Below are 14,627 nucleotides of genomic sequence, written 5' to 3' on the forward strand. Positions count from 1 at the left end.
CCAGCTAGATGGGAACTCCTCCCTCTGTCCCAGCTCTTGCTTCCCCTCCTGGACCAGCTAGGAAGAACCTTGTCATTTCCCAAGGCATGTCATCCTTCAAGACCAGTCCTTTTAAGGATGCTTCAGGGACAATCCTTAAAAGAGTTCCTAGGTGGTGGACATCTAGGTTCCTCTAGTTTTAAGCTAAGAGTCTAAATTTGAGGATTAATTAGATGGATAACACTTGCGGCATTAAAGAAAATTTGAGACAAGAGGAAGACTGGACAAAGGGAGGTGTGACAAGAAAAGAAATGGGCAGGTGACATTGGGGACTGGAGCCAAAGGGCAGGAGCACCTGAATTCTCAGTTGCATCTGAAACACTTCTTAGAGGATGGCCCCTCGACCCCAAATTGCCAGCCATTGCTGCCATTTTCTGCCGCCCAGCTAAATGTGACCCCATGAAAAATAAGACCAAGTAGCTTAGAGTCCTATATTTCTTTTTTTTTTTTTTTGAAAATTCCATAGTCATTAAATAACATTAACTTCAACCACACTACACAGCAGGCCTTTGACATACAGGAGCGATGATTCACAAGAATACAGAAATGTTTCACTCTGATGATCCCCAAAAGGACCTCACAATACTGTGGACACATTGGAGGGAGAACATCGATATCCTGCCATGAACTTGACTGAGCTCACAGAAAGGAAAACATGCCACAGATTCTGTGCTTTATGTTCACCAGGATTTATGGCAGATAAAGTCAAAATGTTAATAACTTAAATATCATTAAATATTATTTGAGAAATGTGCTTTAAATTATTATACAAAATGCCTCTTGTTGTACATTGTAATAAAATAAGATCGCTCTGCCCTTGGGGAGGGTTGGGGGAAAATAAATAAGATTTTCTTCAGGCTCCGTCTCTTGGTCCAGGTGCAAAGGTTCAAGGCTTCTGGGTTGAGGACTTTTGGTCCAGGTGCTTCATGTTATCCTGGACCCATTTCAGCTGGGGGTCAGCACAGATCTCCTTGGAAGCTTTGGTCTTGAAGCTGTTGTGGGGAGAGAGGGCAGTTAGATGGAGCCCCTTGAGGTGCCTGTTGGCTCCTAAACTTGAGGAGTTCTTGGGTGAGGGGGCTAGATAGGGACAGGTGGGAGCAGAAGGATGGGAGGAAGGGCTCAAAAGAAAATTGCTCATGCTATCCCAGGGGAGACCCTCGGGCTGCTGGCTGAAGGAACCTGGATGATCTGACCAAGCTCCTAGAAGGGGAGCCTGGAGGGAGTATGGATATCCCTCCTGTGGGCTCAGTTTCTCCCTGGGGTAAAAATCCCTTTGGATCAGACGATATATTTATCTGACTTGTTTGGGCATGAATCCTGATCTCTTTCTCTTGTACAGAACTCAGAACTTTCGGCAGAGGGTGCTAGAGCATGGTCCACTTACATCACAGCTTCCTGGGGACACTGGCTGTTGGTGACCCTCGTGTAGCTCTCCAGTTTCTGCAGGGGGACCTTCCTTTTGACCACATTGAAGCAGCAGGTAATTGGGATGGAAACTGAACCTGAAAAACATTTTGCGAAGAATGAGAGTTATAGGGCATCATAAACATGCATTTGCAAGTACAGGTGAAGGTAGGAGAAGACAAAGCAAACACACAATTTCCAACCAGGACCGAATGGTCCTACGTCCAGTGCCTTAATCCACATTGCATGGATAAATTGGTAGTGAGGAGTCCATTTTCTCTATGGAACTACTGGGTCTTCACTGATGACTGGGGATGAAGAAATGACAATAACCCTCTAGTGTCATTAGGAGGGTCTACTGACCCCAAACCTCTGACGCCAAATAGATAAGTTCTAAGACCTTGTTTCCCAGCGTTCTGTCCCCACGGGCTCTAAAGCCAACCAGTGTCACAGGCTGAGAGGCCTCTGGGTCCTTTTCTTCCTTACGTAGCCACTGGTACATGGGCTATAATCCAAATTTTAAAGCCCCGAACTATAGATCTTTTTTTCCTTTCCCTCCACTACTGCCTGAAATGTCCTTCACATCCTCAATCAGAAATGGTCCCCACATCCCCAAACGATGTAAGGATCATTGAGGTAGTGGTTGCGTTGAGTGTTTCTTCTCCAGGCTGGTGTCAGGAAGGACCATGGGGACTGGCCTCAGTGACCCAGGCATCTGGTTCTGGCTCTGACTAACTGTGCCATGACAGCTCTTCTCCTCCCCCTTGTTGGTTTCACTTTCTCCATTTCTGTAGTGTAGGCTAGGCAGCAAGCATGGGATGACTCATGCTGGGATGAGAGTAATGACAGTTATAAGGTAAGCCTTAGGACGAGAGGGCCTTACCTGGCTGGGCGAGCACCTGGATGCTGAAGGCGGCGGCCGTGAGCAACAGGCACAGAAGTGTGGCGGAGACCTTCATGTCGGTGGGGAGCAGGGAGCTTGCGTTGTGAGCGCTGGAGGTTTCTGGATTGGTCTCAGCCTGTCTGCTCCTCTAGTTCCTTGGGCCACCCTGACTGCCTTTTATTGAGAGCAGAGAGCATGGGCGGGGCCTTGACATAGGACTTAGAATGAGCTGACTAGGCACCAGCTCCTGGGGGTGATTTCCGAACGCTGGAAGAAGGAAGCTGAACAGTTTCAGTTGTTCATTTAGACTCTATGGAGCAGAGGAGAAAGGGAGTGTGTTGTGCCTAGCAAAACATAGGAAGTGACCTCATGGGACGGAGAAGGGCTATGAGTTCTGTGAAATGGAAAATGATCCTTTGGAAAGGAAGAATGACAGCTGAGGTCAGAGTGGAGTGAAGACAATCAAAGGCCTGGCCCTCTCTGGGGCACAGGAGGCCTAGGATGGGGCCTTAAGTCTTTGTCTGAACTTTGTATCAGACTCAGGGCTCAGGCATCCTAAACTAGTCAGGCTCATTTAGAATGCCACACAGCCTGATAGAACCCTGGTGGAACGTTGGAATCCAGAAAAATCTTCGTCTTGATGCCTTGCAATCTTATATTACAGAGCATGAGGACTGGACAGCATGTACTGACCTTGTAGGGTGGTGGTTTCCAAATGTTTTCTTTAGACGCTATAATTTCTTTCCAGGTGAATTCATTTGGAGAAGCCTGATAGTTCATGCAGATTTAGGTAGAATGAGTCTGTTTGAGAAAGGCCTTCAGTTCCCTTTGTTGACACACAGTGCGAGCAGGGGTGGGGAGGGAAAGGAAGGAGCTAGACTTGCAAACCACTGACCTCCTGCGCTCTCTCTCTTCCCCTCCTGTGTCTGCCATTAAAGTATCCTGCAGAAATTACACTGCCCTGACGCTCCCCTGTGCTCTTCCCTCAAATCTTTTTACTCTCTCTATACGTTTGCTTTCCAGAGTATCAAGTAGCCAGAATCATACAGTATGTAGCACTTTCAAATTGGCTGCTTTCACTTAGAAATATGCATTTAAGGTTCTTAGTGTCTTTTCATGGTTTGGTAGCTCATTTCTTTTTATTGCTGAGTAATATTCCACTGTATGTATGTATTATTTTGTTTATCTGTTCCTCTACTGAGGGACGTCTTGGTTGCTTCCAGTTTGGGGTAATTCTGAATAAAGTCTGCTATAAACGTTTTTGTGTAGGCTTTTGTGTGGACATAAATTTTCAACTCATTTGGGAGTGTGATGGCTAGATTGTATGATAAGACTATGGCTAGCTTTATAAGAAGCCGCCAAAGGGTCTTTCAAAGTGCCTGTACCCTTGTGCATTCCCACCTGCAATGAATGAGAGTTTCTGTTGTTCGACATCTTCATCAGCATTTGTTTTTGTCAGTATTTTGGATTTTAGCCACTTTACTGGGTTAGTCATATCTTAGTGTTTTAATTTGCAATTCCCTAAAGACATAGGATGTTGAACATATTTTTATATGTTAATCTTCCATTTGCATATCTTCTTTAGGGAGGTGCCTTGATAAGGTCTTTTACCTATTTTTAAATCATGCTGTTTGTTTACTCATTTTTGAGTTTCTTATTATTGAATTTTGATTTTTTGTATATTTTGGACACAAGTGCTTTAATGGATATGTGTTTCACAAAGATTCTCTTCCAGTGTGTGGCCTGTCCTCTCACTCTTTTAATGTTGTCTTTCACATAGTAGTTTTTCATCAAAAGTCCAATTTATCAATTATTAATTTCATGGATTGGGCTTTTCATGTTGTATCTATGAAGTCATCACCAAACCCAAAGTCATAGTTCTTGGAAATCAAAAAGGATCCATCAAATGAAGGGAATCCAGTGTCATATCCTCAGTCTAACCCTGATTAGTCAATAACTAGCCAATGACTTGTTCAATGTGACCATGGGCAAACTGACTCTGAGAGTCACTGTCCTCATCTATAAAATATGGGGTTTTGACAAGATCAGGGATGGCAAATAGTTTTCAATCATGTATTATCTTGTTAGAGTTATGATGGATAATTAGAAAGGTTTTCTGGAAAAACCAACCAACCAACCAACTAACCATGAGGCCTTAATTTCGGTTACTGAATATAATGCCATAATTGATTACTGATGTCAGCTGTAGGAAGTGGTACTTCCTATGTAGCACAATTTCTATTCCTGGGTTAAATAATACTTCAGCTTTTCGGTAACTTATTTTGTCTGTGATTATATGCAAAGGATCCAATCAGAGACGAGGGTGGCTAGTATGACAGGAACTGGCAGGGCGGTGTTTTCAACTTTCAGTCCTAGGAGAGGCAGAGTAGCCTGGTAGTTAAAATCTGGATTTGGATACTAGGATCGCTAATATCTGTGTCAGAGAAGAATCAAGTAATCTAATTTCTTTATAGTTTAAATTCCTCACCTATGCTGTGTTTTTCTTATGTGGAAATTGAGATTACTGAGAATTTTGAATCATCCGACACCAAAAACTCACTCAGCAGAGTTAATATATAGTAAGTGTTCAATAAACAAGCTGTTAGCAGTAGTCAAATAAGATGAGTATTGTATCTAGAACAAGCTAAGAAGGGACTCAGAGTGTGGTTCTTGGTCTCTTGCACAAGTTCTCCCTTAAATTGCTTCCGAACAAAGCTATGTGTTGGGACAGGCCTCCGGGAATGCCTGTGCTATAGATGAAGAAATAAAGGAGTCTCCTGGATACAGAAAAGAAGTGGGGTTCTAGGGTCCCAGCATGAACCAGGAGAAAGGAATGTTGTGGAGGCCTTGGAGGAGCTGGGGGTCACATCCCAAGGTTGATATGGCAAAGGGCCCCGAGGTCTTAATTCTACAGGGAATTTAGAGATCTTAGCCAGTAAGTCATGTCGATTATGCAATTTCCCTTTCTTTTTTTAAAACCGAATTCGAGAAATCCCAACATAAACAGTTAAAACGAAACTTTAGACCATGCAAGCTCAGCAACCGTTCTATTCAGCAGCTTGGCTGTACGGTTAGAGGAAGTGGTCATTCTGCCTCTAGTCTTTCTTTTCCCCATCGTGCTTTCCCGGTAAGCATAGTGTTAAAGCAGTTTTGGAAACCCACTTACAGCTCCGTGTCTGTGAAGGGGGAGCCTCTACCTGTGACTAGCAGGGGGGAAATGAGCACCATGGAAAAGAGATCTGAATTCTTGGGCAGTTCTCAAGGGACGCAATGGGATGAGAGAGCATCCTGGGAATCAGGATTGCTGCCTCCCTTTTCCAGCTCAGTCCCAAGTGTCCCCAGTGGTCATAAAATTACGGGATACATTGGGAGAGACATTTGCATCGAATGTAGTCCAGTTACATGGAGTCCTTACAATGAGACAAAGGATTATAAAACTGAAATGATTTGACATGGGTCGTACAGCTGCATGACAAGCCAAGACCAGTGAGTACAGCACGTCTGGATGTCAGCCATTATGCAATTCAAAGTTAGAAGTCAAGGATCAGGCAGAGACCTACAGAGAGGTACCCAGAAGGCCCAGGGACCATGCAATGTCCCGGTCCCCCGGTCTGCCTGTAGTATCAGGATTCTCTGGACAAGTGTTAATAAGATGTGTCTTCACCACTTCAATATAATGACTCGGAATCTTTGGAGATGAGGTCTAGAATCCTGTTAGTGAAATACTCAGAGTGAATTTTAGTCATAGTCAGTTCGGGAGCCATTAGGTTATAACCCAAATGTCTCATTTACAGATGTGTGCACTGAGGCACAAGGTGGGAACATGATTTGCCCAGAGTCACCTGGACAATGTGGTAAAGAACCAATACCAGAAGTCAGAGAGGCAGTCACCACACCTAATTATGCATTGAGCCCCTTTGCTTGATGCCTGGTACAGGCAGGTTCTTATTCTAGCCACGTCCCCAGGATCTCCAATGTTTTGTATCTGTAAGTCCATTTCGCTGGGAGAAGTGGCCTGTGGGCCCAGCTGCAATGTCAATGATTTCAAGAAGGATCACTTGATAGGTCTTAACAACAGTGGCACGAACAGATTCTGTTGGACTTGAGGACATGGACCTTGGTGGGATAAGCCCACCAAGGCCTTGACCTCTTCATTCCCACTTGATGTGGAAGATTTGCCTTGCACAGAGGATCTTCTGAGACCCAGTAAACTCCATGGAACTGACTAGAATTTTAGGATAAACTCCTGAACAGTGTTTGGGGAAAAGGGCTGGGTTGAGGAAAAGAGGTGAGCAGGGTCATTGGACTTAATGTGAAGGCAAGACTGTGCTCTTTTGGGAACGAGGACACTGTCTTAATAATACTGAGCTCTTCACTTGCTCCTGGGTCTTTGTGGGGAGCCATTGGGATGTGGATAGAAGTCTCTGGGCCTGCTCCTTGGTTTTGTGGGGGGGAATTTGCTATGGCCCTGGGCTTCTGGTTGACTTGATGGGGTGGATTTGAGGTACTGCCTCACCCTACTCTGTCTCTGGGGGGACCAAGGACCAGTGTTGTACAGCACAGCATTGCATGGGATGCCCCTTACCCAGCTTCCAGTAGCTTCTTCACTAATCACCGATTGACGGCTCTGGTACTGCTCCAGGCTTTCCTCGCTCGGGCTGTTGGACCCTTTATCCAAGAACACCCTGGTCGCCGTGGCAGGTCAGCGACACGGAGGTTCTTAGAGCAGCTCTGCCTGGAGGGACACATGTCATTTCTGCTGACATTTTATTGATCAAAGCGGGTCATACAGCTTGCCTGCTTTTGAGAGGGCATGGAAGTCTAATCCTAGTGTTCGACACAAGAATGAGAACTGAAAACTTTAGGGGATTTCTCTCTGGTCACCACCACACACTCCGTGGTATCCACCTCAATTTATTAACTGGCAAACTTGGGAAAGAAGCGACTGTTCTGTGAGATACTCCTGGATTGAACAATTTCTATTACTTCAGTCAAATAGTCCATTCTTAAAAAAATTTTTTTTTGTTTTAACCTGAGACAGATTGGTGGGTCCCATCATCTTTAGTGTACCTCCTAACATTCTAAATTAAGCCTGATGTATTATTTTTGTCCCCGCCATCACTGACTTTTATATAAATGTCAGGGAACTTACTAATGACCTTACCACATTATCCACATCAACTCTATAAAGTGGGAACTTATTACAAAGCCCTTAATGGATACAGGTGTTAACAGGCCCTTAGGGCAATATTTTGATTTTATTATTTATGAAGATCATAATTAAATTTATAAAGCCCAAGAACTGCTACATTAGTAATCATCGAGGAATGGGAAGGAGTCACTGTGCCATAAAATGGTCCAGGTCACATACAAAATCGTCACTATTTTGTTTATAGCAGAATTTAAAAAAAAAAAAAAGTGGAACCATGTAGTCTACCTAATTTAAGACTATATACTATAATCAATAATGTTCTGGACCAAACAGGCTTTATTATTGTTATGTCAAAAATAACTACTGGTTTGGGGGCACCTGGGTGGCTCAGTGGGTTAAGCCACTGCCTTCTGCTGGGGTCATGATCTCAGGGTCCTGGGATGGAGCCACATCAGGCTCTTTACTCAGCGGAGACCCTGTTTCTCTCTCTCTCTGGCTGCCTCTCTGCCTACTTGTGATCTTTCTCTGTCAAATAAATAAAATCTTTTTTAAAAAACTACTGGTTTTTAATTTATTTTATTTTATTTGTTTATTTATTTATTTTTGGTCTTTATTTTTTAAAGGTAAGAATGTGAGTATTTAAGTCCACTGTAGCAACTTCAGGTCAGTATAATACACACAACTGTATTCCGCCACACGAATGTGTGAATTGTACACATGCAGATGTGAAGCATCCTCCTCAAAGCATCCGTCCACACAGGTGGGAGGCAGTGGGCGGTCCTGGCATCAGCGGAAGTGCACCTGCTCATACCTGTCAGCAGCGGGAGGGCTGGCCTCCCTCCGCGCTAGGGATCGCCAATGAGAGATTGTTCTCGCAACTTACAGTTCCCAAGTGTTCAGGTTTGGCTTTGTGGGGTTTAATTCAATTGTTTTTTTTTTTTTTTAAAGATTTCATTTATTTATTTGAGAGAGAGACAGTGAGAGAGAGCATGAGCCAGGAGAAGGTCAGAGAACGAAGCAGACTCCCCATGTAGCTGGGAGCCCGATGTGGGACTCGATCCCGGGACTCCGGGATCATGACCTGAGCCGAAGGCAGTCGTCCAACCAACTGAGCCACCCAGGCGTCCCTAATTCAATTGTTTTTTTCCCACCCCAATCTCTGAAGTTGCTCTCACCCTCCAGAATGGCAGGGTTCTGATGAAACTGTGGTTTGCTTACCTGGGACTCCTGCCATCCTTGGGAATACGGTGCTTCCTGCCCTGGCAGGTCTCGGGTCTAATGTTCGCGGAGCACACTTCTTTCTCTCGTCTCTAGCCTTGCCAAGACTTGTCTAAGAAGGACTTCTGGAATGTTTCCCAGGCCCAAGCTCTGACATCTTCCCCAACTCAGAAGACGACACCAAATGACTTTTCATGGTTTTCAGTGGTTGCCCACTCTTTGTAGGAAACAGAAAAAATAAAAATAAAAAAAGAAACAGAAGTGCCTAAAAGAGAGGATGGATGGTGTTTGCATTTAGGGTGACCAGCTTGTCCTGGTCAAACCTGATCGACCAAACCAGGCTAGAATTTCTCTTTTCTAGCACTACAAGTCCAGTGTCCCTGGAAATCCCTCAGTGCTCTCTCAGGAGGGACAGTTGGTCACCCTAGTGCGGGTTTTCTTTTCTTTTCTTTTTTTAGGATTTATTTGTTTATTTGAGAGAGAGAGAGTGTGTGTGTACACATGGGTGAGGGGCAGAGGGGAAAGAATCTCAAGCAGACTCCCGGCTGAGCATAGAGTCCCATATGACTCTGGGCTTGATCCCATGACCCTGAATGAGATCATAACCTGAACCAAAGTCAAGAGTCCCACCCACCCTTAACCGACTGAGCCATGCAGGCATCCCCCCACTTTATGTTTTAAATGCTGAGACTGAAAAAAAATAATAAATATTAAGATTGAACTTGCTCATTTTATTCCTTTCTTCCTTTCACTGTGGGTGTATATACATATGTATATACATATTTATATGCACATTATATAAGCATATGTATACATATTATATATAATATATATGTACACATATTCATATATATCATATACCCATATATCCACTTTTCCATGTACACATATACAGACATAATGTAATAGTCTCCTTTTCACTTAACATTGATCATATATTCTTCCAAGTCATTAGATATCCTTCAGTTGCTTAACTTTTAAAGGCTTCATACTGGTGTTATGTATGTGTGTGTGATATATACACAGTAAAGCATTTCATTATAGTTGGGTACATATATATATTATGTGCTCTTGCTTTTAAAATAATTTTAATTAAGATAAGGATGAAAAAGCCAATTTAAAAATCTTGACCCACATCTTTATTTATTTCTGTAGCTGTAGAATTAATATATCACAAGGTATGAAATGCTGAAGATTTGCATATTGCCATATCGCTTTCTAGAAAGTTTTACCCTGGACAACATTTATTATTTGCAATAAGCAGAATGATGGGCACCGCCCTCCACCCCCATTCTCCACTCCTAGTCCCCAGAACCTGGGATTATGTCACCTTACTTGGCAAGGGGGTCTTAGCAGATATGAGTCAAGGTGTGGACCTGGGAGGTGGGGAAGCACCCTGAATTTTCCAGGTGGACTAGATTTACTCACAAGAGTCCTTAAAAGTGTGGACATCACTTTCCTGCTGCTTCAGTGATGGGAAAAGGAAGAAGAGATTCACACCGAGGGGAACTTGACCCAGACTTCTGGCTTTGAAGATGGAGGAAGTGGGCTCTGAGCCAAGATTACAGTAGCTTCTAGAAGCTGAGAAACAGCTCTTATCTGACAGCCATCAGAAAACAAGGACCTCAGTCCCATGACCCAAAGGAACTGAGTTCTGCCAGTCACCCAAATGATCGGGAAAATGGTCTTCCTCTAGAGCTTCTGGAAAGCAGCACAGCTTGATTTGGTGGGATGAGATCCATGGGTGACCTCTGACCTCTAGCCCTGTAAAATAATAATTTTATGTTGCTAAAGTCATTACCTTTATGCTGATTGATTATAACAAGAATAGAAAAGCAACACATTATCCTTTAAAAATGACTGATGCTTTGTTAGTTAATTATTATCATAAGTACAAGCAAAACTAACCTATCGGGATAGGATTCAGCCTAGAGGTTCCCTTCGACCAACTGGATATCAACTGGCAGGGAAGAAGGGCACCACGAAGACTCTGGGGTTTGGACAGGTTCTACAAATGTTGACCTGCAGGTGGATATGTGGAGTGTCTGCATGTACAAAATTGAAGTTAACAAAATTGAAGTTAACAAAAATGAAGTTAACTTCATTGAACTTCATGGTAGGGATGTATGACCTCATTAAGAAAGAAGGGAGGCCGTTGTAGTACCCGCCTCTTCAAGTGTTTATTGCTGGTTGATATGTTTCTGGGTGCGCTCGGTGACTCATTTTTAACCTCGTGAATTCTCTGATCATCTCTTTAGTTCAGGAGTTCAATTCTTTTTCTTATTTCTTTATACGAAGCATGGTACTTCTACCTTTTTTAGATTCCATGTGCTGAGAACACGGCATCCCTCTCAACGACACAGCAGTCACAGAACAGGATACATATCCCTGACCTCAGGATTTCCTTTTTGAAGAAAACAGAACTTGAGAACTTCAGGATGGCAGCTTTTTTTTTTTTTTTTTATGCTTCTGGGACTGTCCCTGTGGATTGCATCACACAGCACTGACCCACACAGGAGGTGCAAGGCCACCGCTCCACTGGCTGAAAAGTCCCAGCTGTATTCAGTCTCCAAAGACCTGGTTGGGTACAAAAGCCAAGAATGAGAGACGGCTGCGGAAGTCCATTATGAGGGTGACAAGTGAGTTTGTGGAAATGCAAGCCTAACCCTGACCTGTCTCCCAAAGAGCTATGTGACCAGACTAGATGCGGTGATGTCCACCCTTCCTCACCTATACAATGTGGGGATAACAAGACCAGGGAAGTTCAGTGGTCTCAGTGCAAGTGTCAACCTGAGAGTGTGGTTGGAAATGCAGTGAGGCCTCCCCTTGCTCTGTGAGAATAGTGATGTGAGTCTTTACAGAAGTCCTCCCTGGCCACAGGGTTAGGGATGACCCCAGCTTGGGGACATTGTGGTCCATTTCTAGTCCAGGAGATAACGACATTCCCCTCTATTTTATTCTTCTGTGATTATCTTCTTTCAATGGGCCCAGTCTGAGACTCGGACATCCAGGAGTTGGCTGGAAAGAGTTCCTTGCTGCTTGGCTCTAGGACAGGCAGGGTGGTGGTCACAGTAATGAACTCTGGAACCAGACCTCCAGGTTTTGGATGTTTATTTCCACCTCTGTGCCTCAGTTTCCTTATCAGTGAAATGAGGTGAGTGAAACAAGTTGACCCAGGGAAAGGGCATCCAATAGTGAGTTGTTGACATATGGTAGGTATTTAATAATTTAGCTGTTAAACATGTTCATAACAAGTGAGTGCAATGATCAGAGGAGGGGCCCCCGGCGTGGGTACCAGACCGAAGTGTTCCCTCGGCTGTTTTCATGTTTCTAGATGAGGATAGGGGACAGAGGTGGACCCCCAGCAAGACCTGTGCTGTCCATGAGGGAATAACAAGTCTCCTGGATATAGGGAAGAGTGGGGGCCCTGGGTCCCCGAATGAACCAGAGGCACAAAATACTTTGGACTCGGAGACAGATCGCCAGGGAGAAGAGACACCAGGAGGCACCACGGCCACGTTCTGCAGAGAGATCAAAGGCTGCAGCCAGCAAATTCCCTGGATTTCACAATTTTCCTCCTTTGGTTTTGGTTTTAAATTGGATTTGGGAAATCTTAGTGTGAAAAGCTAAAACGAAACTCAGGATTGTCCAAGTTTCTGCTGCTGCTCTGTCCCCAGGGAGGTGGTCACCCTGCCCCCTCCCTCTCTGTCCTCTTACTTTGTAGTTAGCTGAAGCCAGCACAAAGGCATGCTTTCCTCTAGGAGCTGGACGATGAGACTGCGGTCTTGACAATAGGTCAGTCGTGGGCAGGCATTGGTGAACTAGGAAAGCAGTCTCCTTCAGTGGACACTCATCTCCACCTTCGTAAATGCTTCCCAGGGAAAGTCAAGGTCAAGGTCAGGTGGAAGAATGTCCTGGAATTAAAGGTCCTGGCTACCTTTTATAGCTTTCCCCCAGATTTATCCAGAGATCGCAACATCAGAGCAACAATGGGGAGAGACGGTAAAAGAAAAAGGTGACGTGCTTCTTGGAAGGTTACAAAGCTAGTCCGTGATGAGTCAGGAGCAGCAATGACCAGTGGTGAATAGATGACTCAGACAGGACCTTGCAAAGACTACCGTGCCATTTCAACACAGAGCAGGCAGGACTGAAAGGTGAGAGCACGAAGGCATCTCAGGGAGCCTCCAGTGCCCGGTCCCAGACCAGCCTGTGCCGCAGCTCCCCAGGGAAACAACAGGAAAACCTGAAAGAGGCACATTTCCAAAAGGCCAACGTCCTGACCCAGTATCTCAGAATAAGACCAGGTGCAAGTGAATTCTATCTGTGCTCATGCACGTGGAGCCCACCTCACCCCTCCCCGCCCTTACAGTGCCCTCCGTTCTGCCCTGGGCCGGAGTGATTTCTGAGCATCAGTACACGTGGTGTCGTCTTAGTCACTTGTACTCCAAACCACTGTGCGCTTCTACACTTTGCTGGAGTTTCCAGTTTCTCCTGATGAGATCCTGGTGGCAGCAGGCACATAGAGCCATGGGACTCGGCAGGAGGATGAAAGATGTTAATCTGGTTGCTGAGTGCTCCCAGGACTTTGGATGCCTTTGAGTGGGCATGGGGGCTTTGATAAAAACTCTGTCCGGGCTGGCAACGGCTGCATTAGGAATGGGTTCACGGTAGCCCAGGCCCTGAGGGTAAATTTGAAACACGTTTCCTTCCCTCTCTTCCCCAGCCAAGGCATGTGACAATGTTTTGCCCAGAGACATGGATTTTGAGCTGGGGGAGGGGAATTGTGAGGTCACGGGCCGCATTCCCTCACTTCATGCCTGGGACACAGCATCATCGTCCATTTAATGGACAGGAAAACTGAGTCCTGGAAGGGGACCTTGACAGGCTTCAGTGCATGGAGGAGTCTGGGCGGCTTGTGTAATCAGCACCGATGTCTCCTGTGGCCCGGGCTGGGACTTTCCCAGTGCCCCAGGCTGCTAAGTGTGCCGTGGCAGCCATCTTTCCTCGAGACTGGCGGGCATGAACCTGGCTAGTTGGTCTCTACCTTTGGGGAGGGTCCTGGTTTCCATACAACTCAGTCCCGTTTTGGAAAGAGGAGCTGGCAAAGTTCATGGACTAAGTTGGAATCTTAGGGGGCCCCCCAAGAAGGGCAGACGCTGTGCCTAAAATGTCCCTGAACCTCTGTAGTTGGGGTTTTCTCAATGGTGAGGGCAGAGTATGTTCCTACAGGCCACTTTATGATAGTGGGGAGCTGGATACCTGACTCCCTGGCCTTCCCTCTCTGTCCCCTACTGAGTATCTTCAGTAAGTCTCAGCGTTTCCCATCCTTCCTGAAACTGCCTCCTCTCTTCCACTCTCCCCATTACTTCTTGCCTGAATCATGACCGAGACCCACACTTGGACCCTCCCTTCCGTACCCCCTCCTGCCCACAGCCGCCCCCGCTCTCTCCTGCTCAGACACACTTCTGATAAGGGCATTTCCCTTCCCTGTGGGTCAAACACCCTCAGTGTCTTTCTCTCGCCTGCAGAACTGCACTTAAACTGTCCATCTTGACTTTCCTCTAAGATCCTCTAAAACAAGACTCTAGGCTTGCATCCTAGACTTTCTAGAGCTTTCTCCAATCCTGGACCAAATCCCAGCCAAGTTCTGTCTCTCCCCTCCTCTTCTCGTTGGCCCTCTTGAGCCAATGCTGAAGCGCATTCTCCTCTCCCCTCATCCCTCCTTAAGACAGACCCTCTTATGCCTTTTTCAGTGAAAAGTGTCACTTGTTCATTAAATACATCGTCCCTTAGACTTCCTCTGAGATCGCAGTTCACAGAGGATCAGCATTTCTCTGGGGCTAAAGATAGATGGAGGGGACAACTAGAGGTAAGAAGCACATTCCTAAGGCTATTGCAGGCAATTGAATGGGAGACTCTGGCTGGCAGGAG

At 45.4% G+C, this 14,627-nt stretch overlaps 1 protein-coding gene across 1 annotated transcript; it reads right to left on the reverse strand.

Annotated features, from left to right (window-relative positions):
* Positions 1-440: 440 nt before the first annotated feature.
* LOC132003284 (C-C motif chemokine 8-like) lies at positions 441-2,472 on the reverse strand. The gene is made up of 3 exons (XM_059378613.1): positions 2,327-2,472; positions 1,424-1,541; positions 441-1,031 (listed from the first exon to the last, which is right to left on the reverse strand). The coding sequence occupies exons 1-3, from the start codon at positions 2,400-2,402 to the stop codon at positions 926-928; spliced, it is 300 nt and encodes a 99-aa protein (XP_059234596.1). The 5' UTR covers positions 2,403-2,472; the 3' UTR covers positions 441-925.
* Between the last annotated feature and the right edge of the window lie 12,155 nt (positions 2,473-14,627).

This window comes from Mustela nigripes, chromosome 16, assembly GCF_022355385.1.
Source record: "Mustela nigripes isolate SB6536 chromosome 16, MUSNIG.SB6536, whole genome shotgun sequence".
Taxonomy (NCBI): Eukaryota; Metazoa; Chordata; class Mammalia; order Carnivora; family Mustelidae; genus Mustela; species Mustela nigripes.